Source organism: Centropristis striata, chromosome 15 (genome assembly GCF_030273125.1).
Source record: "Centropristis striata isolate RG_2023a ecotype Rhode Island chromosome 15, C.striata_1.0, whole genome shotgun sequence".
Classification (NCBI taxonomy): Eukaryota; Metazoa; Chordata; class Actinopteri; order Perciformes; family Serranidae; genus Centropristis; species Centropristis striata.
In genome coordinates, this window is record NC_081531.1 from 31,198,335 (window position 1) to 31,226,127 (window position 27,793).

Sequence of the window (27,793 nt, forward strand, 5' to 3'; positions counted from 1 at the left end):
ATAATATTGAGACGAATCCATCTCCATCACAAATGGTGATTAAAATGTGTAGTAGGATTGAACAAAAATCCTACAATCTCTGTCCAAGTTATGATCAATAAGTGAAATAATACATTCATTTAAAAAAAGTAATAAAATGAAATCAATTAACTAATGAAATCCAGAGGCATGTTACCTTCAGTAAAGAGTACTGGCAGCTAGCAATGACCAGGCAGAACTGGAAGACCCAGATGTCCCTGAAGAAGTCCTGGAGCAGCAGTAGGAACCCCAAGAAGGCCACTAGACTGGCCAGCACCACAGCAAACACGTTCTCTCCTACACGACGGTTCCTGGCAAGACAATGCAGAGAAATCAATATTTAGACAACTTAATGACAATGTTATATATATATATATATCACAGTATTTGATTAAGATAATTAACATGAAATGATTACTACTGGACACACAACCTAATTAAAATAGGCTTAAAGGGATACTTTGGTGATTTTGAGCATCTTTGTGTCACAGCAGTGGGGGCTGTGTGTGCAGATGGATGGTGTTTGGCTTCCCTCCATGTTGATTGCCACCCAGCCCTCTGCAAGCAGAGGTTCACAAGGCTTTGCGACACAAAGCTGGTTCAAAATCAGCTGAGTATTCCTTTAAGCTTTGTTTTGGAGAATAAGGGACCACACAGAATATGATTGCTCCTCTACTACAAAAATCTATTGTACCTGTCCAACAAGGCCAGAAGAGCCAGACGATCGTATCGAACCCTCAGCCACTTTCCGGGTAAGACCCAAAAGCGATAGTACTGTTTGGGTTTCGCTTTCTCCTCGATCATCAGAGTGTTTTCCTGTGACTCTTGTAGAGACTCATGATCCAGATCAAACTACAGATGAGGTCAGAAAATGAGTGATTCAGAAGAAGAAACAACAACAAAGCCAATCTTATAGTTAGAGTCCTGACTTATTTACATGACATTAAACATATAGACTGCTAACCTCAGGCATTTCCAGAGGCACCCTGCGCACCTGCATGCCCTGTAGGACCACTGGTCTTGGCTGGAGCATTGACAGGACTGGTGCCCCTTCCTGGACCTCAGTGGAGGTGAAGCTCGAGGACTGGGACTGTCTCTCCCTTTCCCTGCAAGCATGAAATATTATGTCATTAATTATACTCTAGAGTCATTACTTTTTAAGAGCAAGTTAACGAGAACGAGAGTTACATGCCTCTGTGAATCAGTCAAATTGCAGTTTACATCCATTTTTGCCAAAACTCATAAATACAGATTTTGCTGCAACGAAGCTACAAATTCTAAAACATGGATGCTTCACACACAAACCCAATCTATAAAATCACCACAGTTTGAAGTTGGGCATACAAGGTTGATGTCACCACTACAGCATCCAACCAAATGACTCCCTTTCTGTTACTTAGTTATGGTGTTTTGAAAAATGACCAGAAAAGGGTTTTTGCTGAATTTGATAATGCCACAGTGAAGTCGACCTTTTGAACATAAAACTTTCTCTCTACCATTTTATTAGATGTTTATGTGAAATTATGTCATACTTAGTATATGCATTCTTACGTTATAGCTAAACATGTAGTTTGTGAGGTCACACTGACCCTTACCTTTGACCTTCAAAATCGAATCAGTTTAGCCTGGAGTCTAAGTGGACATTTGTGCTAAATGCAGTGTTCCTGAGATTTAACATTCACAAGGATGGGATAGACGCAAGACCACAGGGACCTTGACCTTTGACCACCAAAATCTAGTTCATCCTAGAGTCCAAGTGGACATGTCAGGAGTTTGAAGAAATACCCTCCAGGAGTTCCTGAGATATGGTGTTCACAAGCAGGTAGGTACGTACATACGTAAAGACTGACAACCCGATTTAATAATAAAATTTGGCAGACTGGTAATAGAAACTTACTGAACTGGGTCCTCATAACCACCTCCAGCAGGTCCAAATGTGTAGGATCTCTTCACTCCTGTTACACAACAGACAGAAAAAAGAAATGAAATACTTTGAACAGGGAATTATGTGTGGACACGTTTTTTTTTTTACACATAACTGAACAACCAACAAACATTGGAGGAAGAGGAAGATTCAAAAGTTTAGGTATAATTTTACTTGTATGTGGTTTCTAGGAGATGCACTGTGAATAAGGTTAAGTCTTATATTGATGCAGCTGGCAGTGAGAGTTTATTTAAATGTGAAAATGCACTTAAAGTATTTTGTCCCAAAAATAAATAATTATCATGTTTAACAAGCGTGACATCCCAAATGATCAAAATAACTGCGATGATCATTTTGGCTGTAATCTTGCAGCCCTACCACTGACTCACCACTCTCATCGTAGAAATAGTGCACTGCCCCCTCTGATGTGTCGTCGAAGGTGGAAGCCTCGTGGATGCCACTGCGGGGCAGTAGGAGTGAGGAGGCGAACTGTAAGGCTGAGGGAAGCGTGCGGGTCCGCGAATGAGAAGAGGTCCGAGCCCGCTGGAGGTCTTGAAGGCTACAGGAAATGAAGACCCATGTTGAATAACAATGTCTAACATTAGCTTTAAAATTTAATTTTAGCAGCGTTAAAGCTAAACACTCAGTCCCGATGAGGCCGACATGTTCCTTTGGTGGCGGTTTCAATTAATATTTTATTATTCATTACTTCAAAACTTGCTGAGAATATAAATTTTATGGCAAATCCCCAGAAAATATTTCCCTAAACACAGTAGCAAATCTAATTAAGGCTATAAATTCTTACATTCATCAACTGTAAACTTTCCAGTAGCTTTGACTACTGCAGGTCTGGTGGCGATTGGGGCAAATAAAGGCACAGTTAAGGCCTCAGCTACAGCCTTCTCTGAGTTCTGCTTAATTGACTAACCTGGGAGGGGACCCCATGGTGGACGGGGGCGGTGTAGGGTTGCTCCCAGCATTGTGTCTCCTGCGGATGGCCTGGGTCCTTTTAACGCTGCTGACTGAGTCATGTTTACCCCCATCCTCTGGAGCCAAGGCTGCAGAAGGGTTATCAGTTACATCAATGCAACGGTTTACATTACAGTTTCAACATACAGGATACAAGGCATCTCACCATTACTGGACTTTATTTTGGCCATTGAATTTGACAAGTGGTTATGTAAAGCAAACTTTGACATGCAAGTATCCCGAAAGACTCACTGATAAGATATTGTGAAACAGCGCAAAAGTTGGAATGTTGTCTAAAACATAAATAAAACAGAATGCAATAATTTGTTTAAAACCATACAGGCACAATGTATTAAATGCTCAGACCCCATCACTCCATGATAACCTTTCAGCATATTGTGATTCAAGTGGTTTAGAAGAAAGCTAGACTTTTGAACCTCTTCCTGGCTCTGTTTTAAGGCCTAGAAAATCTAGCCCCTAACGGAGACTTTGGCCAATCACAGGTCATTTCAGAAAGTAGGCTTTCCGATCAGCTCTTCTACAAATGCAGACGTGCATGCCTTCAGATGGGAAAAGCCTGATTCCGAGGCAGACAAGTTGTTATTCCAGCATTGCAAAATCTGCCTACACTGCAAAACCACCCCAAAATAGACAGACGGTCTTATCAAAAGAAGAGTTATGCAATAAATGCAAAAAAAACAAAAAACTGTTAATATCTGTGAACGGAGAAAAAATGTTGCTTTGGCTGGCTTCAAAAAGGGAGTCATTGCTTATTCACACCCATTTTAAATTGCCTAACTTTACAGCAAAAACAAACATGTTTAAAATTTAGGTCTTTATAGATTTTTATGACAAGTGGGAATGGAGAATCTTGAATCTTAAAAAAACCCACACAAACCATAAACAGAATTCATATAATGAACAAAACATCAGCAAAGATGCTCGAAAAAGAGCAAGAAGAAGTGTACATTAAAATCGTCCTACCCCTTCTCACTATACTGTATATAAATGATATCTGTAATGTTTCTTGTAAATTTAAATGTGTTTTATTTGCGGACGACACTAATTTATTTTGTTCCGGCAAACACTTAGAACATCTTCTGAATACAGTGGAAACTGAACTTAAAAAAATGAAAAGATGGTTTGATGTGAACAAGTTATCTCTGAACATAAGCAAAACTAAATTTATTATTTTTGGAAATCGTTCAATTAATCAAAGACTGCAAATCACCATTGATAATGTGGAAGTGGAAAGAGTTTATGATAATAAGTTCCTTGGAGTGGTTATTGACCATAAACTGTGCTGGAAGCCACATATCAACCTCTTAAAGAATAAAATATCAAAAACTATGGCAATTCTATATAAATGTAAAAATATCTTAACAACAAACTCATTAAAAATTTTGTATCAATCCCTAATAAAACCATATATAACCTATTGTATAGAAGTGTGGGGACACACATTTAAGTCAATCACCAAACCAATTTTTCTACTTCAAAAAAAAGCAATGAGACTTATAAACAAAGTCAATTATAAGCATCCAACCAATCAATTATTTATTAATTTAAATGAACTCAAATTCAATGAACTGGTGGATTTCAAAACAGCACAGTTTATGTTCAAAATTAACAACAACATGCTGCCTGACTGTATTCAGAAAATGTTCAATCTAAGACAAAGCCATTACAATTTCAGAGGGGTGTGTATATTTACAAAGTTAAAAACTAGAACCAACACCAAATCACGATGCACCACGGTAACAGCTGTTAATTTATGGAACAAATTGGAGAAAGACTTGAAAACTTGCAATACCATTAACTTATTCAAAAAATTACTTAAAAATAGGATGATTAATTTATATAAGTTAGAGTAATGAGTAATAAGCTTCTTTCTTTTCTCTCTTTTGTGACTGCTTATTTCTTTTGTTGATAAATAACAGATTGTACATTTCCAAATTTTACATTTACTTGAGTTGTAACAGGGTAGGCGTAATAAGCTATGCTTCAGCCTACGCCTTTTCGGTCCAAATGTCTATTATCAATTTTCTCTCTCTGTTTACATGTTGTTTACTTTGATCAATGTTTTGTTTTTGTTTTTTCTGGTTTGTTTTGATGACATGTATTGACCGAAATAAACAGATACGAAACAGATACGAAACTATAAGTATAATTTAAAAATAATATACTATATTGCATTTATTTCATATATTTTTTATAACCACTACTATATAGAATGAACCCAACCCACAATTTTTGGGGCGTTTTGGCTATTGGGATCACAACCTGTATTGATACTCAGCTTTAACTATTAATCAAACCGTTTCCTCGACATTCATCAAGGCATCAACCTCCACTTAGTTCCTGTCTATGATAAAAATATGACTGATTAATGTTGATGGACAGCTGTATTGCATAAGAACAAGCTACTTTAGTGATTTCCTCAAGTAAACCATATAAAGCCATGTTGAAGTTGAGTGAACAGTGTGTGGATTCCACTTTATCCAGTCCCTCCCTGCCGGGTAGCTAACGCCAGCTCGCCACCTGTCTCCAAATATGAGGCTGATGTTTTGTCAAGACAAACAGTGCAGATGAATTAGTAAACAGACTTTCAGTTTCTGCCCAGTCTGTGCTCAAAGAGATAATTAAAGTGGATGTGCTGTTGAAGTTGAAGCAACCGGTTCTGACGGTCCCCACATAGCTGTTTCAGACAGCTTATTTTTTTAAGGATTTCTATATGGATTTGGAAGCATGATTCTAAATCAAGTTTCATGTCATTTTCATTATGTGTGCTGCATTATGGAAAAGTCCTTTTTGACTAAACTCTGGTCAAGACTGAAGGTGATAATGTTTCTCTGACAAATCTAATCTGAGGCCCAAAACTGTGTCACAATGTTTCATAATAATTTGTAATCTTGCATTAAACTGTATTTCTTTCCCCTGTTTATTTTGCAGTGTTTTCCTGTGATCTTATTCACTTGCTCTTAACACTTCTTTTCATCAATTGCCAGAAAAGCAAAAAAACCTTTGAAAGGCAAGATATGTCAAGTTAAGTAATATTACAAGTGTTCCAACAGCAACAACAAACAGTGGCACAAAGGGCAAAATCAATTTGTTCTGCAACAAATAAACATCTATTGGCTTGTTTACCAGACAGACATTTAACTTAGGGTTATTACTTATTTGTGCAATGGCACTTGTGCCAAATCTTGAAGCACATAGTGACTTAATTAGACGTAATTGGACAGGCACCGCTCAGGAGAAGTCATAGTTCATCCAAAGAACTTCCTTCCTTCATGATGCTTCCTTTAGATCGCTACAAAGAATCGTCTGTTGTAGCGATATCAAAGGCTGAAGCAATGCAACCTGCTGGTAGAGTCTACAACAGTGTTTAGGTTAAAGAGGAGGCTCAGGGCAAAAAGTAACCTGTACTGTTTTGGGGGGCACAGCAACTGATTAGCTAATTATAACATGATTTCACACATTAAATCCAGTATCTGCAAATGCTCCGTTTCAACATAGCAAAGCTTACTGCCAAGCACCATTCTTCAGCAACTTAACACCCTCAGCCTGCCAAAAACAGTGCACCTCTTAAGGTTGTCACCATTTCAACTTCTTTGTTTAACAGCGAGGCATTATTGTAGCTTCATGCCTATAACTACAATACTTCTTAATTAAAAGTTGTTTTGCCTTTCTTGCATTAAATAAACTGACTTCTACTATTCAAGAAAAAAAAACTGTTTCTAAAAGGATGCATGTTGTGATGTGACGGGGAATGTTTGTCTGCTTTGTCAACACAAAAATGCAATTAATATTTTCAGTAAACAAGATTCTGTTTTTCATCATCTTCAAATCTGCTACCCATTTACTTCATTGTCTGATAAACTACCAGTATGACTCACAAATAGTGACGTATGCACTGATTGAAGGTCAGTGAGTGAAACGTTTACTTTCATATCCGTCACTCAGATCAACCTTAAAAAGATAGTGCTGCCCGACTCAAGTAATACCTTGGGTAAATTTCATCTTCCTTTTGTTGCCACCGCAGGCATACTTTGTGTTAAATTTGAATTTAAAACAAAAACTGTGAATGTGTATTTTCATGCAATTTTATCCAGATTTAAAAATCACCACCAACTTAAAGCTGAATCTGTTATGGTCAACCTTTGTTAGCTATTAATAATATGGCAAGAGAGTGCTAAAATAAGGGATGTACTACCATTTATTTTATCTTTTTGCATCTTACTGTTCTATTGTTTACTACATCTCTTTGTATTGTGTTATGTATTTGTTGTTTGTGCAGCACTTTGGAAACCTTAGGTTTGCTAAAATTGTGCTATATAAATAAAGTGGATTGGATTGGATTGGATGGTTCTAAACTTATTTCTACACAAATTAAAACCTCAGGTAATATTCTATTATGGAAAATAAATGATTTATGTTCAACTAGAACTCAACCAATTTATCAGTCAGTTAATTTTACTGGCGATTCAGGCCTATAACACACCTATCAGTTTATATTGTGGACTCAATTGTCAATATCATCTGCAAGAATCTTTATGATTATGGATTCATATTTGGCTGGAGACTTTTCTTAATTAGCCTAAAGCTTAAATAAATCTGAAAACATCCCAGGATTCTACCTTCACTTGCACTGGAAACATGTTATAGTCATAGAACAAAAACTCATTGTCTGGACACTGATTTTAAGGTTACATCAACTCACCTCCTCCCACGGCGCCCTCTTCAACCAGCTCTTCTGCCCTCCAGCCCATCTGGCAGCCAGTCCAAGAGCCACCAAGAGAATCCAGCCGATGATGATGAGTTCCAGGGAAACCGTCAGTATGGATGGTGCGAGCTTCCAGATCAGATTTAGAGATGGTGAGAGTGCGAGGTGCAGGGGTAGAGGTGGAGGGCATTGTAAGCAGAGTAGAAGGCAGAGCCGCTGTGTTGTTCTGGCCTCCGCCTGCCCCATCCATACTTAGCACTCTTGCATGAGTCTTAGCACTAGCGGTGCTAGAAGAGCGCTGAGCAGCACGAGAATGTGAGGGGCCAGCAGTTTCGGGTAAATCCCCTTCCCTTGGAGTGGGCAGTTGAGCAGCAGGGGGGAGCGGGGATGTAATGCCAGTGTTAGCGAGGTCCGGGGAGTAGCAGGAGGTAGAGGAACTTGAGTCGTCGTCGTCGTCGTCATCATCTGAGCTGTATCGCCGCTGAGAGCCCAGACTTGAACCAGCGCTCATGTCACTGCCATCGTCTTCGTCGCTGGAATCCTCAAACAAACTTTCGCTGTAAGCCTTGGCGCCCAGTCGGCTGCGCACTGGGATGTAATCTCTGTGTTGTCTATGATTGTGGTGACGCCTGTAAGAGCCACAGTCAAAACTACTGCTTCCTGCTCCAGCTCGCCTTCGTGGCGCTTTCCTGCGCCCGGGCCTGTGCCCCACACTACTGCCACTGGCCCGCAGCAGCTTTAAGTCTTTAGGGCGCACAACCTGCTGGGCTTGCAGAGCAGGCTGGTCAGACAGTAAAAAGGGGGTAGAAGATATGGGCAAAGCAGGCTCAGAACACACTAAACCCAGGGCCAGCCCTGAGGGCACTGAATTGGCCTGTCGGGGTGGGGGTAGAGGCGGAACTGGGATGTTTCTGTCTAAATCGGAGACCTCAGAGTGACCACTACTAGAAGGGGAAGAGTTCTGGAGAGGACGGGGCTGTGCAATATCACAGGGTACAGGGGACAAATCCTCTCCTTCAACAAGTGTCCTGTCTAGCCCCTGGCTGAGGGAGAATTCTTTGGAAGGGGAACGCAGTAGCACACTGTCTGACAGGTTGTCAGTATCACTGCCACCCTGTCCTGCTGGATCCTCTGAGGGCTTGGGCATGTTTGAGCCTATCGCTGGTGCTGAGGCAGAAGTCTGTCCATCTACAAGCCGTGGCTGGTTGAATGAAGGACTCTCCAGCTGAGTGGAATCTGTTTTCTCACTGCGGTAACTGCTCACCGTGCTTAGCGTCTCACGGTCTGTAGTGGCTCCACCTGCACTGAAACAGCTGTCCGTGGATCCGGCAGCTAGTGCTACCCCACTGCGGCTGCCTGGGTGCTCGGTCCCAGGTGCAAACGCCACAGGGTCAAGGCCCAAACCCAGGAGATTTTCACTCAGCTCCTCGCTTAAGCTGCTCTTTATAAGGGGGCTAAGGGGAGTATCCCCCAAGCTCTCAGATTCAGCAGAGGGGCCGAGGGGAGAATAAACCCCCAACACATTGCCCTCAGGACTTGGTTGAGACAATTGTTCTGGCAACTCCTCCACTTCCTGCAACTGTTCTTTTTCGCCTCCATCTTCTTGACTAGAGGGTGAAGGCGGGATAGACAAGCACTCTCCAGGTTCTCCAAATCCAGCTGACATTCCAGATACTCCCATGAGACCTGGAAAATCTCCTCCCAGAGCAGCAGCAATACAGGACTGAACCACACCGGGAGCCCCTGTACAGTAAGACAGATCAGATCAGATTCAATTGCACCAAAGTGTTAATGTCAATGTAAATGCATGCACTACCACATATCCTTATGTAACATATGAAGTCATGCCTACAATAGTAGAGTATCTACAATTTCTATTGAACAACTACATCTACAACTTGTTCCCATACAAGCGGGACCAGTGTTCAGTGTGAGTGATGTTGGTTCCTGGTCACTGAATAGTAGCAGACTTACTAATGGTGTCTTGGGACCTCTGGCGTAGAACCTCCCGGTGAGCTGACGTAACAATCACATTACTGCTTCCTTGTTCCCGCATGAGCTCTTTGATATCTAAGGTAAAAGGAAATACATCACTCAAAACCAGTGCAAAACCACCACAGGCTAAACTCAGTGATCTGGTGCTTGCAATTTTGTGAGGACAGTGTAAGACTCAAGATTATGTACCACTGTTTGGAATAAAAACCTGTTAATTTTGCTTTGCATTATGAAAACACAGAATTCAGTATACTTACCCTTAGTGCCCCCTGTATCCTCAAGCTGTGGCAAAAACTCCTGAACAATTTAAAAATCATAAAAAACAGCTGAAGCATTAAAATGGTTAACTCATTGACATACATATCAACAAGTGATGACAGCACTGGATGGAATGAAAACCTTTGCCTGGCAGACTGGCAGGACAAGTAAAAACAAATTCTAAACCCATGTTTGAGGCATACTTGATGTGGTAAGTTAAAACATTAGCATTTTCTAGCAAACAGAATTTGAGAAATGATGGAGGGAGACGAAAGGAGACTGCATGCTACTATAAAATGTCCTCACCGACACCTGGTTCAATCCAAATAGAGAGTGCTGGGAGCTACAGCGCACTGGGGGTGTTGAGTTGACCTTCCGAAACACAGTCATCTCTACACCAACATGACTATCCCTGTGAAAAGGTTACAGAAGATTAAAAGGGTTCAGCATGTCACAGCACTGGGATTTTATAGTTATTCTCCAAAACTGGTCAGAAAACACCTTCTCACCTATGCTGATTCCCATCATGGGTTCCTGAACCTTCGTCTCCTTCTTCTGTCTTTGGGACTTCGGCTGTGAGTGAGGCCTGCTTCTTCTCTACAATCTCCCCAAGGTCAAACATAGTATGAAGCCGGAAGTTCACCACCTTAATAGCCGTGAAAAAGACTGCCACAACAGCAGAGTACACGCCTGCAACCACCAAGCTGGGGGGAAGAGCCTGAGAGGGAGTGAAAAAGACAATGACAGCCACTGAGATTAAATACAAAACTGATACAATGCAGTTTACTTTAAGGAGTGAATGCCAGGAAGTATTTGAAAATAGCTTGCAACTGTTCAGTTTGATGTCTTTTCTGGGATTTTGACAGTGCTATTTACTAATAAAAACAAATTCCTATGGCTCATTTCAACTATGAAGCTTATTGACAACTGTACTAAAATAATGTCTTACCAAAGAAAGTGGAAATAAGGGCCTTCACTACATTAAGACATGCAAACATTAGACTATGTGCCCTTAAAATTTAAAAAGGATATTTTAGATTTTTTTGGGCCATGGGTCTTATTTATTAAGATTTGGCCACTACACAGCCACTTTGCAACACGACAAAATGCACAGAAAAGGCAACTTTTAAATGAATCGATAGTTTGGATAATAGATTTGCCTCCTGGTTCAAGTGTTTTAAACAATGTGGGAAAACTAACAGTTTTTAATTAACATAAGATCCTGCAGATTTGCTTGCTCCAACTATTGACCCAACTCACTTATTGCTGTTTTGCATACCCACTATACATTTATATTATTACAATTATAAAGGATGATTACAATGTATACTTTAATGCATTCACTTTCGTGTCACTTCTAATGACTGGGTTAAACTGAGGATCTGTTTCGTTTTGTTCGGTTGTTTGATTACTTGTGTTGCTTGCCCTACTGGATTCCTCAGTAGTGCTGCCATCATGACGATGGTGGCTGAATGTTAAAGTGAGAATTTGTAATTGGTAATAAAAAACTGACTATGGGTAAGTACCTCATACAACCCCACATAACAAATCTGAACTATCTCACTTTGACAAGCTCTTTAATCATGAATTTTTGTGTTGTCTCTCGAACAGTTTGCATTGATGGAGAACTAAACATGACGTAATGCCGTGTTATGTAAAATAGTTTTAAGGATGTGTGCCTGAATACAGTGATTCTTTCATGTATTTGGATAGACTTGCAATCATCCTGCTGTGAACACATACTTACCATGTACAGCAGAAAAGGGAAGGCCAGGAGAAATATCCAAAGGTAGAGGTGGAAGCAGTTGGAGAACGTGCTCTGATGTGGGTCCACATACCAGCCTCCTGTGAGCGAAGCCCACACGCCCTGCCGCAATATCTGAAGAGCCTGGGAACCCATCTCCACCTTCAAGTTCACCTAAAAGCTGAAATACTTCCTCCAAGGCTGTAGCTCAAAATACTGTGCAGCAGTTCGAGCCACAGTATCATGTGTCTATGATGGCACTTCCATTGGGGATGGCAGGTTAACCAAGACTGTTTCATCAAGGACAATAGTTCTGAGTCTTGGATATGTACACTTCAGTTGAGGTCAAGAGTCCTTGCATATTCTTGTGCCAGTATGTGCTCACTCCTTGCACCAACGCTGCCACACTCTACCCTAATCCTTGGTGGGTAATCAGGAGAGTGACTTTTTGGCACATTGGTAACCCACTGAATGTATGAAAAAACATTCATCTGTAAGACAGATCAAAACTGTTTGTTTATCATATGTAGCTACATTTTAAACATCACATTCAGTGGAGGAAAAAATTAACGCTAGGCAATAACCCATTCATGAACTTACACTGTAAAAATCACAAAATAACTTTTAATGTAGTAAAAAATCTGTCAGCTGTTCACAAGATGATAGTGGAGATAAGTATCTAAAAGTGTCTATTTTGTTTCAATTGAAGTACTTCCTTAAGTACCACATGATGATTATGAAATTATATAGTTTCCTCTTGATTTCTGGCTGATCGTAAATTAATTCAGCACATGATCACAAGATAAATGCGACTATATTACAATTAAATGTGATCATGTATCATTCATTACTACTACTTTGGATAACAGTAATAATCATTCGACCAGCTATGGCTTAAATTTAAACTGGCACACACTAACGTTACAATGATTAAAAAATAGTGTAAATCTTGTCTGTAGATGTCTTCTAAACCAAACCAAAGCAACGGAGAAGCTACATAACAAAGTTAATATATCTATCAGATTTTAGACAGGATGACAACGCTTAAAACTCCCTGTTCTCCTGCCCAGGCCAATGCTGTGGCCAGCTACATTAAGTTTTCTGATTGACATTAGCAGAGCTAGCAGACAATTTAGCCTAGCTTACAAATATCCCTATGCATTCATGATCGGTAAAAATCGACCTGTTAAACCACCAACGTCTTCAGTCACCTCGGTGAATATAAAATATAACAGCTGCACTCAACTGACAAGCATTAAACCTCATTAGACTGCTTGACGCTAGTTACCGGCTAATGCTAGGCCGCATATATCAGCATTTCACCCTGGTGATGTCCCTATCTGGTAAATATAAGGCCAGCCTACAACAAGTTAGCTTAACCGATCATCGCTAGGTGAATGGTAGTTCCTCGGCATTAGCTGATGTTAGCTTGACATATTTGATAATTGTGCTCACAGTGAAATGTTTTCCACATTTGGATCCCAGCAGAGCTTACAATTAGCATTAGTTGTCCAGCTTGCCTCATATCCTCCTTCCGCATCCAGTCCTTGCAAAAAATCTCAGAGCTTTCCTTCTCAGGATGCTAGCGAGCAAGGCTGTCCAAAAAACTCTAGCTTACTTTGTTTTTGTTAACGTTGGCTAACTTATCATTGTTCTCTGAAAGTCCCCCATCCTCTTTGGCATTAAAGGTTTCCAGACATCCAGCAGGAGCGGAGGTCCCCTCTCATGATGAACGGCATCTGTTTCTTGGCATAATTAAACGTTGCCTATGATAAAATGTTTCAGCAAGCTAGCTAACTGGATAGCTAGCGCTAGCTAACAACTAGTTGACACACACGCACGAACGTACGCACGCACGCACGCACAAAAAGCGATCAAGCGGGGGAGAGAGAGAGATTCCCATGGCGGTGATTGGCCCGACGCACTGACGTCATGGGGAGGGGATTTTTCCCTGATTTCGAAATTGTACAAATATCACAATAATATTGTGATACGAATCATGTACGGTTCATATATTTTTTTCATATAAAATGCTAGGTCAATAACACCAGAAACTGTAGAGATGTTGTAGACAATTAAAAAAAATAAAGGGACATTTCACCCCCAAATCAATAATACAGGAAAAATATGTATATAGGCCTAACAAATAATGCTACCACAATAACAACTAAGACTGTAAAAATGTTTCATACAATAAAATATATTTTTTCATTTTAATCACAGATCAAAAATACATTAATATATATATATATATATATATATATATATATATATATATATATATATATATATATTTAAATTTATTTATTTATTTATTTATTTATTTATTTATTTATTATTTATTTATTTATTTTTCACAAACATTGCTACTGAAATAACACCAGATACTGTAGACATTTCACCCCCAAATCAAAAATACTTATTTTTTCTCCTTTGTTTGTTTGTTTAGGGGAAATTGACTGAGCATTGAGCTTTTGTACAACGATGCCCTAAAATCACACAGGCAGAAACACAAATGACCAAAAAAAAATAATGCCTGCTTTCTCTCAAATATAACAGAACTACATGGCATTTTACTTAAGGCGCAAAGCATGTGTAAGACAATGCTGCCCACCACCATTTTCATAAGACCACATGATAAAATATATAGCTTCATCTTTAAATCTATTTATTGCCTGACAATGACAGACATTATGGCCTTTTGTTATGTTTGCAGTCTTCCTGTCTGCTGTTCTCTCCTTTAACAGGCTTGGCGAGGAGCACTAAAGTTGTTTTGGAGGGTTGTGGTGGCCTGACTACATACATAGAAACCCCATGTGTGTTTTACCTTTAATTTCTCTTCCATCCATGTATGAAAGCGTCTGTAAGTGCTTATTCATTCGTTAATTATCCTTGACTGATTATCCGAACTCGGGTCGCAGGTGATAGTTTTACATATCGGACATGCAATGGTAATAAAATGTGAGAATTTACCTATTTGTTGTTGCTGTATGTTCTAAAAGAACACTTTTAGAGGCATGTGCAACACTTCCCATGTCTTGTGTAAACAAGTCCAAATTTCATCACTGAGCTTTAGCAACTGCAAAAAACAAAGACAGTCACATTTGTGTTGAAGCTTTCCAGCATGCTTCACATATTCCAAAAACAGATTTTTTCATCTCTCTTACATTTTTGTAAAGCACTTCAGTGTACAGAGGTGGATGGAAATTAAAAGAAAGTACATGAGGATTGTAGGAATTTGACCATGCTATCCTTGGCCTTGGAGTCAAGGATTTCACAGGTTTCACAATTCTGGGAGGTTGTTACTGAATATTCAGGAAATATGTTCTAATCTTTGACTTATCTTTCCAGTGCAATAAATACTCTGTTATTGCAGTCAGTAGAGGTAAAGGTAAAGGTAAAGGTAAAGGTAAAGGTAAAGGTAAAGGTAAAGGTGCATGCCGGTCAACAATAGCATTAAAATATACTTAAACTACCAAAAGTAACATTACTCATTATGCAAAAAGAAAGATGCATTTAATACTCCTGGATGATAGTCATTGCTGCATTAAATTCTATATTGCTTTTAATGCTGCAGCTGGTAAATGTGGGGTTGATTTCAAATAGATATATGCTGGATAGTTTAATGCATATGATCATTTATGAGTTAGTTTAATTTTTTGTATTAACAATGCAAATCTGCAAATTAGCTAAAGCTGTCAAATAAATGAGGTTAAAAAGTGCAACCCACCACTACTACACAACAATGTATTTGTAATTTGCAGGGTGCAATCCCAATTCAAAGAAATTGCTGAGAAAAATGGAAAGCAATGATTTGCAAATACTTTATGACTTTCATTCAATTGAATACAGTACAATATTTAATGTTCAAAACTGGAAACTTAATTAATTTTAAATATATACATATATGAATTTGATTAATTCAGTTTTTTCAATATCCACGGTCACCCATAAAGTTTGAACAATAATATTTTTGACCTCTTTCCATGAAATGATTGTGACAATGTGATTTATTCTTGACAGATAAAGTGTATATCTTCTCAAAACTTTATTAATCAATCTCTTTGAAACATTTCACAATGAAAATGAAACCCCAGTTAACAGAGGATTGTGCCTGAAAACAAGATTATTCCAACTTTATGGGGGACTGTGTATTACACATCATCCCAGCAGTGTTTTAGGAATTAGGGGTTGTAAAGGAAAACATGAATAAATAAAGAAAAACTGTTGTGCAAATACTTACAGTGAGTACCTGTAGACCTGGTGGAACAGAAGCAGGTCAGAGTGGATGTGACATACCAGTTGTCATCTGGGCTTCTCTTGTCATAGCTGTTTTGTTGAATTAGGCTTGTGACATCTCAGCAAAGCTCAGTAGTGGCTTATCGTATCCTGCAACCACCATCTTTGATGCCCAATGTCAGCACAGATCAGACGTCACCCACACTAAACCTGCACTGACAACGCACCTCACTTAGCCCACAGGATTGTTCCCCATCAGTCTCAACACAAACAGGCTAATGGGACGGGTGACCCTGCTGCTGGCTTGAAATGCAATCTATCTAAATTCTTGTCTTTTGTGATAAACCTCCTCTGCTCTCACAGAATAAACAATGGCGGCTTTAGTGAGGGGGACTAGAGTCTATACATCACATCGCTCTGGTGTTCAGTGATGTGGACCTCTGAGTTAACCTTTCTCTCCATCTTACAGTTCCTCATGCTTTCAGCAGGGGGTAGTCAAACAACACAAAACGTGTCACTGCTGACAAGCATACAGATGACTGTTTTTATTTGGGGGGATGGTTGAGGATGATACGCAGAATGCTTTTTTTCAATGGAAATAATCAGCAAGTCAGGAGGAAAAGCAATCCTGAGGACAGAACTTGCTAAATTTCATCAATACTTTTGGATAATTATATTGTGCATTTGACATTTTCTGCTGTAAAAAATGTGTATGCTAGTAATTTAACAATTCCTGGACAAAAACAGATTGATGTGCTATAGACTGAAGAATAACATACATTATTTTGTACCACTTTACTGCATAAGACAGACATAATGTTTATGACTGATTTTATTTTTTACGGGGTTAATTAGGATTTATTGAATGAATACCACTTCTTTAGACTTTATGACAACAGTCAAACATAAAGATACATTTGTGGTAATAACTGGTGTCATGTCATGGTTATGGCAGTGTCAGTCTTATGCACACCCCTTCAAAGTGTAACCCATTATATGTATGTCATGTCACACCGTGATGGCTGATGTTCAATACAGTTACAGTCTATCCAGGCTTGCAAGTACCATCATACATATACATACATGTATACATATTTCTACATATCTCCATTTACTTCAAATTATGTCTATTTTTCCATATTATTCTATTTGGACATTTCTCTATTTACTTAAGATTTGCATTTATATTTGATATTGTTGTATATTTAGTGTAGCATGCTTTAAGTATTTACATACTCATATATATACTTGCTATTTTATTCTTACACAGCAGCAACTATAAGAAAGCAATTTCCCCCTGGGGATCAATAAAGTATTGAATATGGATCAAGGGTCCAATACATTCAGTATGTACTGCAACTGGTCATAAAAGGTATGTACTGTAACGTATGCATGCAATACTGTTTTGTTATAACATTGCGTCTTGATCTTTGACCCTCATGCTCATATAAATGCTGTGCAGAGGACTGTAGGTCAGAATAGCCAGAAAACGAGGCTCACATACTGTTAAGAAGAAGAATGAAGACAGGAGGAAGAATATGGTGGTAGATAAGAACAGGTGGTGAACAAATACAGAGAGGAGATCTGGAGATTTAGTTGAAAAATGAAGTGACAGTAATGGGCCTAGCAAATTTCTGTTTTTTTTCCTTGTGTGTGTTTGCTTTTGTTACATAGATGATAGCTGTCTTATTTAAAAAATATTATTAGTTTATCCCTTTTATTCTTTTGTTATTTATTATTTTTATTTGTTATTGCTGAGAATGCAAGGGCCCCTTGTTACATTTTCTTTGTAACGCTCACAATTAAATAAATATCTATGTATAAAAAAAATGTAAAAAAGAAACCAGAAGAATACCATTCCAATATTCTGATATTTTTGACCTGATTTTACTGCATTTGACATACTATTTTTTGGGACACTCAATCTTTTTGCTGGCATACTAAATAGTACGATCGTCTGGGCGTTGGAATGCACCCACTCTCTGGAAGACGCCCACATCTTTCAAACTACACCACTGTTGAAAATTTACAGTTTCCAAGCTCAGGCTGTCACTTTCAACGAAGATCGTGCTGAACCCAACAAACTGTAGCGTGAATCACCAGTGGCTCTAACTGGGGTTGAAATGGCTTAATATTTTATTTTTTTTAGCTTCATGTGTCCAGTCTGCCTCATTGGAATCATTTTTTTTAAACGGAGACCTGAATTAAACAGCAGCAGCGTATGAAAGGTGCAGAGAAAACACTTTAACATTTAATATTATAATAGACATCCAGGCATCCCTAACACACCACAACTACCTACACAGCGCCTGAGAGAGAGAGAGCGAGAGAGAGAGAGAGAGAGAGAGAGAGAGAGAGAGAGAGAGAGAGAGAGAGAGAGAGAGATGATGAAACTCAAGTGTAAGACACATTTTAAAAAACACATCATGACCTGCAATTTGTGTGAAACGCTGTTTCTTCATGTTAAACATGTTAACTTATCTTGTAAGCAAAGTGTGACCTTTGTGAAATTACATCCTTGCTAATGCATTGTGTTTCTTTTATCCCAAAAGACTCTTTAAACATAACCACTGGAAGGAAGATTACATTATTATGAAGGAAAAAAATGTGGCTGCATACTCTTGATTCATACCATAAATGCTACTGAAATCCTCATTCATGTCAGTTCACTCTAAATTCCCTTGACCTTGAAACTATAATTTTTTTGACTGTGTTCAATAACAAAAGGCAAACAAAGTGCATTTTCCTTGTGACTCTACAAAAAGCACACAACACAGGTGTGTACAAAGTATATAATCAAGTGTATTTTCATCTTTATCCACGTTCTGTACACATATTAAGATCCATTTCACATGAACACTATACAATAGCAATGAGTGAGGAATGGAATATTTTCTGAGCGCTGAGCAGCTCATGTCGAATGGCACTTTCATAAAAAATAACAGGAAATCACAGAGCATGAATAAGTAAATGTAGACATAACTCAACAGAGAAAATGGCTTTATATTATCAGATCCATTGAGTAACAGATTCAGCACATATAAAATGCACAATGCAACAAAACAAAACATTTGTTTGTTCCATCCTTGTGTTTTCTCTGCAAAATCTGAACCGTAAATAATGCAGAATGAAAAGATAATTGCGGCTATCTGAGGAGAGTGTGCTTTTTGTCTGGATTTAAGTAAAAGGCAATCTAAAATGGAACGTGTTAAGAGGAGTGGTAACAAGATACATCGAAATATCAGAGAAATATCAATACAATTCACAAACCTTCAATTATTCATCTCATAGAATAGTCTTTTAGTAACTGATAGAAAAAAAACAATACATGTTTGGCTGCTTTACAAGGAATATCTATGTCTCAAAGATATGTTTACATTTTCGGTGTGCTTTTTGAATTATCCCATGACAGTTTTGAGAAAGGACGAGATTGAGAGTGGGCCAGCCTCTGTGAGACAGGTTTCTTCTCCCTTTCCAAGAAGAAAAACTTCCTCAAATGTGATTCTGTGTTCCCCCATGTTCCTGTGAAGTTCTGGCGGCATCGGTATTGGTGAAACTGTGTGAGGGGAGGGGGGGGCGGGCGGGGCAGAGCATCTTGGATGTTTGTTCTTCTTCGTACCTGTTCCCCGGCGAACACAATGCTTTTTCAATCTGCTTAACCTCTATATGTACATACAAGCAATGTTTACAGAGAAATACCTTCACTGGTGTAGACTGACTTTTTCACAATTATCCCTACTTGGAATGGCATGTGATATCTCACATAAATCATGAGCCATCATACTATAAGGTTCACTGGCTGGAGAATGTTGAGTGATTTCATAATCCCTTTAAAATGCTGTCTTTTTCTCCAGGAGAGCTAAATATCATGCTTCATTATACTGCGCCAGCAATATAATACCATCCCTTGTGGACAGAGGCAAAGTGACTGGGGAGATTTAAAACCACATAACATAACATGGAGGCTGCAGAGATGATGTCTTATCCAAATATGAGGGCTTTCATTTCGAGTGTAGACTGAATTACTGGGGTGCTCTCCGCTCATCTACCATGAAAATTCAATAACTGTCCTGTTCTGCTTCATATACCATTATGGGGACATTGAGACTTGAGATAGAGCGTTACAAAGAAGTACAAAGAAAACATTTAGGCAAATCTGTCCGGATGTTCTCAGCACTTTCTTTACTGTACCATGCTATATACAAAGCCAAAGTGGGTATGCCTCTTCCTAGCTTGTTGAAAAAATAAAAAAAGATACACCAACAAAGAATCGGTGAATGCAGACCGAGTGCACGTTGTGACCCAGAGAATGAGTCAGATCTTGTGCTGTAGATGAGGATTTTATCACTAATAGGAGCTGGGCAACCTTGACTTTTGAGAAAAATTCAACTGTTAAAAGCAAGCATTGCTTTGTGCAGTTTATTTTTTTGTGGCATGTGAAATTTCTCTGATGGTCGACCTGACAAAATCGGGGAGCGAAACGAAAGCATCCTCTCTCATCCTCTTGTCTCAGTCCAGGCTTCTCTGCTTCTCCGTGCTCAGACGTAATATTCTTTGTCTTTGTTCTTTTTGCCCTTTGTGATTGCCTTGGCCACAGAGGCCGTTGCTGTGTTTTTGTCTTTGACCACTGCTCCGTTGCCCTCCACAGTGGAATTGTTGGCAAAATTGTGGCTCTGGTCTGTCTGGTAGGAGCCCTCGTCCCGGTTGCGGTACTTGTACATGGCATAGAGGAGGATAAGAATGCAGAGAGCAGCAGCAGCCACAATACCAACCACCATCCCTGTGGTGCTACTGGACTCCCTGATCACCTCCACGGCACCGGGTTGGCTCTTTTCATCAGAGGCTGTGGGGTTGGCTGTGGGCACATGGGGAAAATTGGGGGGGTAAGTTAGTCCTGGCGTATTTCTGGAGGATGGAGGAGCAGGGGGCAGAAGCACCTGGTCACGGGTGTTCATTTTGCCTGCGGGGATGTGGAGCTGGTCAGGGTTGGTGGTGGGAACATAAGGAGGTATGGGGTGGGGTTTCTGGACTCCACCCTCACCAGTGGTGGGAGGTGGAGGAAGGACTGTCCTGTCAGTGACCAATGGGGAGTTTTTATTGTAAAAGTCCTCGTCATCTGATTCCGTCATCTCCCCAGAGCCGAAGGCCGAGACCTCCAAAGGGTCACCACAGTCCTCCTGGTCCGGGGGGCAAGAAGGGTGAGGAGGGAGTATCAGGGACTCTTTGGTGGTTTCAAGTGGGGATAGGAGGGTAGGGGGAGGAGGGATGACGGGGTAACGGGTGGCGATGGATGGGGGCTCAAGGGAATCCACTGTAATAATAGGCAACACTAATTCACCTCCTAGAAAAGAAACAGAAAAGGTAGGGGATCCTAAATTAGAACAGCATTTATACACTCTGGTTAAAAAAAGTTGTGCTCCCCTAAAAGAGGCACAATCTTCTCATTATGCAGAATACTACTGAGGAGTTAAACTAATATTAGGCGGCTTATCAGTGATAATATTCATAGCAATCACACTGAATTCCATAATCCATATTAGTTACAACATTTGGCACAACAGAATAAATCCGTACACGATGTATGCAGTTCTCGATTCCTATATGGAGTTGATGTGTGGGTGTGCAGGTTATGAATGTTTCATATTATCAGAGTATATTAGAATACAGCAAGAACATTGAAGAGCTCACATGTAGACACAAACATACAAGGTGACCCATGAAAGGCGGCAGCTGAACGAAGAGCACATAAACAAAAGAACAGTAAATTAAATGGCCATGCTGCTGAACGCACATCTGTAGGCAGGGGTTAAAGGGTGACAAGAGAAATCAAAGACAGGTTATTTTATGAAGGAATCACACGTGGAATAATGTTGCTGGCGAAAAGCATTAAGTGCGTCCTCTACAACTTCAATAACTAGTTGGATATACAGTAGATTTCTCATCAAATAAACCTCTGATATATGTAGCTGTGTATATTTATGCTATTCTCCTACACACGCCATGCATTGACATTTTACTTTGTTCCCACTCTGAGGTCAGAATATATCTTGTGGCTGTGGAGGAATATTTTAGTCTGCAGTCTTTTATTGCCACTAGGTTCACTTTCATCATTATCTGAGACACACTTCGAGGGGCCAGTCAACAACAAACAATTCTGATAAGGTCATATTAATAATTGAGGCAGCCATAATAAGGGCAGAGTCCTTCCTAAGTTCCACAGCTTGTTTCTGTCACAAGCCTGATTTACTGTCTACTGCGGCCCACTCTTAATGACCGCAGCACTACACATAAAGCTTATCTTCCATCCAATTTGGATGGAATATCACAGACTGTATAGAAGAAGTAGACGTAGCCACCGTGACAACCCCCCTTGGCTCAAGACAACAGTTTTAATGCTTAGAGTTTGGCATTTTGGCCAGTTCTTTGGCCTTTCTTTTGGAGCCTGAAGTGACCATTAATGGATAAGAGGTTGGAGCTGGAGAGGAGCAAGGGGTGGATCTGACTGAGAGATTCACGGCCACTCTCTCCTGAGTACAACATGTAATAATTTGAGGTTTACCAAAAACAAGTTCACGACTTTTTATGTCTCGATCCTGATATCAACTTGTCAGCCACAAGGTAGCCACACCTTGTGTAAAGCATACCCTTCTTAATTGACTATTTTACTCTAAATGCGACCATAATTTACATAATAAACATCATGCAGTATTAAAGAAGACTCGAAACTAGCATTTGAGACCATAAACTCTATGAGAACATTTTTGCTGAGGTAATAAATCAAGAGTGAGGTAGGGTCATTTTCTCATAGCCTTCTGTAAAATCTTGCAACCAGTAAAGTCGCCCCCTGCTGGCTATTAAAAAGAATGCAGGGTTAAGGCACTTCTGCATTGGCTTCACTTTTCAGACGTGCAGGCTACGTCCACTTTGTTTATACAGTTAATGATTAAAATATGAATGCATTGATGCTAGTTCAGACTGTTAGAACAATCGAAAAGACGACAGCTGTCTGAGAAAGCTCCTGAATAAATGATAGCAGCAAAAACATGAAACTGAAAAAGGAAGAATTGAAAATTTGAAAGTAACGATGGCTGTCTGAAGTGCATTTTGCGTGCATTCTTTGAAGATGAGCTTCAATGTTTTTTTGCCATGGCTGACCCACCTGTTCCTGGTTCACACTCTTCCAAATCCTCATCATCACTTGGACACTCAGCTGATGCCACCAAAATATCATCAGAGTTCTGTGGCTGAAAGGAGAAGGAAATGGTGTTTTTAGCAAACATACAGTCAACACATACAGTTTTTTTGCTGGCTGACTGTCCTATTTGAGAAGAAACTGCAGTATGCAGCACTGTACCACTTCAGTGTTTTCGCTTGGAGCAACACAATTAAGATACAAATCCAAAATGTGCCCATATGCAGCTGCTTTTTATCCTCCACCCCTCTGGCTGATTCTGTGTGTTTACAAAGTACTGCTGATGGAGAGGTAATTCTCAGTGGGGTAAATGCTGTACATGTTTTCATTTAATTCTGTATAACTTGGTCCTTGTACAATTCTTTTATATTAATATTGCAAAAACAAATTTGAGTTTGCTAAATCAGTGGATATGTCTAAATTGGATGTTAAGGTGCACAGTGGATGGAGAATACCTGAGTAGAGCAGGGAATAGATGTTCATAAATGCATTACTTGGATAAATTGAAAATACAGAGAAGGCAATTTTAGGGAAACTGGACAAGAGAAAATGTAATGAAAAATGCACTCTGTATTTTTAATAGGGGAGGCAGGGGAGTTTTCTTTGAAACCTCAGGACTCCCAGTACAACTGCTGAAATCCTTCCAATTTGGCAGGTTTGAAGCATTTGGATTAAAATCAATTCATCTGAAATGGCGGTTGGTAATGTTCACCAGCCTGGGTGCAGTATTGTGACTGCTCAATGTGTGAAATTCAAATGTATTCAGTAGAAAGCTATGCTAGTTCAAAAATATATTGAAGCATGAATGTAATTATTATCCTTGCACTCTTGGAAATAAAGTGACTTATGTGATGAATTCAAGATCAGATACAAACAGCAGAACCAAGGTTGTTGTTAGATAACATGAACATGCTTTTTTCAAGCGATTTATGAGGTATTTATTGCATATGACACTTGATTCCAAAAAGTGGGGAAGATGTCTAGAACGTGAATAAAAACACAATGAATGGCATTCAGAATTCAGAGTTTAAATGTACAAAACAGAAATGTATTAGTTTGAAAATTATCCTCATAAAACCTGGGTAGGTTCAGGGGTAAGGGATGGGTTGGGATGACACCAAAAAATATTTTGGACCCAAAGCTTATAACAGAAGCACATGCATCTTGTAAGGCCAAGATGCATATATGAGGCTTCATTTGAAAGGTCACATCTTCTAATTTCTACAGCTGTGCTTGTTTATAACAATAGTTAAAAAAAACTGCCCTTACCTGCTGGCGGGCAGGTGGGTTTTAAGAAGAGAAATAGAGGAATTTGTACTGTTTTCAGGTATTATATATTACATAAGATTAACAAGTTATGTGATCTTTGAATGAAATGAAATTATGTTTCATTTAGCTTTTAGAAAATGTCTCAACTTTTTTGGAACTGGGGTTGTTTGTGAAAGGCATCTGACAGTAACAGAGAATTCCTTTTAATTATTTTATTGTATGAGGATCTGTTGAGTCTCCAATAATGATGAGCATTACAGATAGAAATATATGAAGTCAATGTGTCATACAAATATTTGTTTCAATTTTAACAAAGGAGCTAGAGTTCATTTTTAGAAAATTAAGATCCATGGCCATTGCAGATATAGCGAGAAACTATGGAATCATGATTGCCTTTGGTTCTATGAGAACGGCTGGAGTTTTACTTGTTAATTCTAAATTAGTGGATCCAAGGCATAACAACTAAAACCTCCAGCAGAATATAAAATGTCAAAAATTTTTTTTGCAGGATACACATAAAGAAATTAAAATTGTTAAATTTTGCTCCTGTTTTAATAATTATTTTTGTCCTCGTGAGGAGGATGACAAGTTAATAAGTAAAAGGGGATTATTTGTTGAGACCATTAAGAATGCTCTAAAATATAACAATATCACTATTTAAAATAAAATAAATGAATAAGTTAAGAAAATATGTTGTTAGGTGCACTTGTAAAAAAAAAAAAATGTAGACAGTACCTTTTAAAAAATTCTTTCTTCTTAAGTTCTGAACATCATCATTTTTAAAAATTCATTATTACAAACATTTGGGTCTACACAATAGAAAGAGACAATTTTAATAGTATAGAAAAACAGAACATTGGCATACATTAATATATATTAAAATATATGCAACAAAAAAGACATAACCTAATATTAGAAACTAAGTTATATACTTTGAATGCTACATATTTGGCATCATGAAGGAAACAACATCTGACCAAAATTCTTCAAATTGTTGTTTGTATCCATTTTTTTGTTCTTATTTTGTTAGTAGCCACTGATATGTCATTCCCTGATGTTATTATAGATTATGTTATTTATATATTAGATTGTTGTATGCTATAGCAGGGTTTTGATCTTACTGTAACACCAGTACTAATTCTCTGGTTAATTTAGCAGAATGTTTATTTCTCTGCCGCTAACTTCTTCTTGTAGTCTTATTTTTGGTGGCATCTTTCCAAATATTTGCACACGGCACAACAACTGCTATTATATAGAGCTTAGGGGGCGTTACATATCCGAATAAACAGTAACAATGAGGTGGGATTCATCATTTAGCACACAGAGCAGATTTAGATTGTTAAGAATCTTTGGTGCATCCGGAGCTGGCTTCTATTATTTTTTCTCTTAACAGGAAATTAAGAGAAAATATAACAGAGAATGTTGCCTCATTGTGATTATTGCCTTCTGTTACCGAACCATAACTTCAACCTCCTGGGAAAGTGGTGACAACAACCCTCATCTAAGATATAAACCAATTAATCACCAACTTCTCTACAGCATTTGGTTGAATTGTGTGCAGGTGTGGTTGTGGGAGTGGGTGCGCATGTGTGAGTAAGTAAGTGTATATGTGGTGAATATGGAATAGCTTGTCTGCCTGCACTCTTCAATTCATTTGTAATCGATTTTTGTTTGTTTTTCTGTGTTTTTTGTTGTTGTTTTTTTAACTGTAATTATGTGTTAACATTGTGAAGCACATTGAGTCTGCCTTGTGCATGAAATGCGCTCTATAAATAAAGTTGAAAAAAAAAACTGTCAATAAATTAGTTCTCTTCAAATATCCCATTATACTTTCTCTGACCTTTGAGATGCTCTCCCTCAAGCTGGGCGACCGCTGCCTGCGGGTGGTGGTGGTAGCCATGGTGGTGGTGGTTTCCATGATGGTGGTAGACATATCTGACACTGCCAGCGGGGTGGCGGAGGTCGTGTCAGTGGTCAGGACAGAGAGAGAGTCCCCGACTAGACGCAGGTTCCCCTCCACCTGTACGCTGGGATCATTTTCTGCAGCCAGTTTGAGCACCTGGAGACCATTGTAGTACAGCCCTGAAATCTGACCCTGGAAGGGCCGACCCTTGTCATGACCGCCAATTTTAATGGCTGCCTGGCTGTTAAAGATGGTCAACTGTCTCCCTAGAGTTAGACAGAGACATAGAGAAAGAAAGAGGTGGAAAATGGGAGAGAATGGTGGAGCAGACATACAGAAGTCACACAGGAGAGCTTGCACAGGAACGTTATCTGAACCAGGTGGGCTTTAGCGATTAAAACACTTGGTAATTTATTTGAAACTTAATTAGATGTTGACTTTAAAGGGGGAAGGTTAGGTAGATTTTACACATGCAGGTTACAACCATCAGAGGAGGATTATACTGTTATATTTAGGTGCCTATTTAAGTGTTTATGATAAGACAGTCATTTTGTATTATCACTGGTGTGGTAAGAAATTACTGAAATGTAAATATAACTCAAAATGGGCATTGCAACCTTGAGAATTTTTTAGAAAACCTTTAGATGTGCTTGTTTAGAACTGGTTCTGACTGGTTTCAGTAGTTGAAGATGCCCCTCTTTATAACTTTGGGCGGCATGGGGATGACTAAGCTAGTGGTGAGGGGGCCTAACAAGCTGAGTCTGTGCAGCATCTGATGCATGGAGTCTGTTTCCTGGTATCAATACTTTCATAAATACATTCATTTAAGACAACAGAGACTGACCAGGGAGCGTTTCTTTATTCATCAACGGGGGGAAAAAACAGCAGATGTTTTTCCAGGATATTTATTTATCTCTTAACTCCGGAACAGATGGTGCAGGGAATGTGAATCTAGATGGCCAAATTAATAAAATGGCAGTCTTACTATATTTCAGACTGCTGAAAGCTTAATGACAATAAAAGCTAAACACCCCTCATTCCAGTCACTTCCTCAGCCATTAGGTCATTGATACATATTCTGCTCTGGGCTCCCTCTAGTCCAATTGTTTCACCCCCTGCACTGATATCTAACAGCACCATTGTCAGCAGCCGCACTGATAAGCAGTGTTACATCACAGGAGGAGGACTGCAGTAATGGGCCCGTCTCTGGAGAATACTTATTAGCAAAGTTATTGGCTGCAAACAGTGATCTACTTTAACAGCCTGTCAGAGCTGTTTTGTCGCAGCAAAAACCTCAGCTTGGGAAGCTGGCGTGGCCGTTGTAGTACAAGGTAAGGCAATGCAAGGTTGCAGGGAACAAGGAAGGGAAAATAAATTAATTTGGTGTGATCACATCCAGGGGTTGTATTTTAAAATTCAGTTTAGGAGATCTAGTCATGTTAGTTTCTGGTGTTAATGTAAATTTTAACACAGCATTTTAATGATTTTTTAAATTACACACAGTATCTAATTACACACAGTAGTTAAGAGGGACGATAGAGGGTTAAACAAGGGTT

The 27,793-nt window shown here is 39.1% G+C and overlaps 2 protein-coding genes across 7 annotated transcripts in view; both read right to left on the bottom strand.

Moving 5' to 3' along the window:
- The window catches only part of LOC131986447 (pecanex-like protein 3), a 29,939-nt gene extending 16,482 nt beyond the window's left edge, over positions 1-13,457 (bottom strand). For 2 of the 3 annotated variants that reach the window (XM_059351412.1, XM_059351410.1), the window contains exons 1-13: positions 13,130-13,457; positions 11,638-12,125; positions 10,400-10,608; positions 10,197-10,302; positions 9,890-9,929; positions 9,612-9,707; positions 7,635-9,380; positions 2,871-3,000; positions 2,332-2,501; positions 1,916-1,973; positions 983-1,124; positions 713-870; positions 176-329 (exon numbers count right to left, since the gene is read on the bottom strand). In XM_059351412.1, coding sequence (XP_059207395.1) covers positions 176-329; positions 713-870; positions 983-1,124; positions 1,916-1,973; positions 2,332-2,501; positions 2,871-3,000; positions 7,635-9,380; positions 9,612-9,707; positions 9,890-9,929; positions 10,197-10,302; positions 10,400-10,608; positions 11,638-11,790 — 3,162 coding nt within the window. In that variant the 5' untranslated portion in view covers positions 11,791-12,125; positions 13,130-13,457. Of the gene's footprint in view, positions 1-175; positions 330-712; positions 871-982; positions 1,125-1,915; positions 1,974-2,331; positions 2,502-2,870; positions 3,001-7,634; positions 9,381-9,611; positions 9,708-9,889; positions 9,930-10,196; positions 10,303-10,399; positions 10,609-11,637; positions 12,126-13,089 lie in introns of all 3 variants that reach the window. The other variant, XM_059351411.1, reaches the window with a different exon arrangement.
- Positions 13,458-18,655: 5,198 nt separating this feature from the next.
- The window catches only part of nrxn2a (neurexin 2a), a 150,960-nt gene continuing 141,822 nt past the window's right edge, over positions 18,656-27,793 (bottom strand). For all 4 annotated transcript variants that reach the window (XM_059350888.1, XM_059350887.1, XM_059350886.1 and 1 more), the window contains 3 exons: positions 26,175-26,503; positions 23,033-23,117; positions 18,656-21,214 (listed from right to left, as the gene is read on the bottom strand). In XM_059350888.1, coding sequence (XP_059206871.1) covers positions 20,412-21,214; positions 23,033-23,117; positions 26,175-26,503 — 1,217 coding nt within the window. In that variant the 3' untranslated portion in view covers positions 18,656-20,411. The remainder of the gene's footprint in view (positions 21,215-23,032; positions 23,118-26,174; positions 26,504-27,793) is intronic.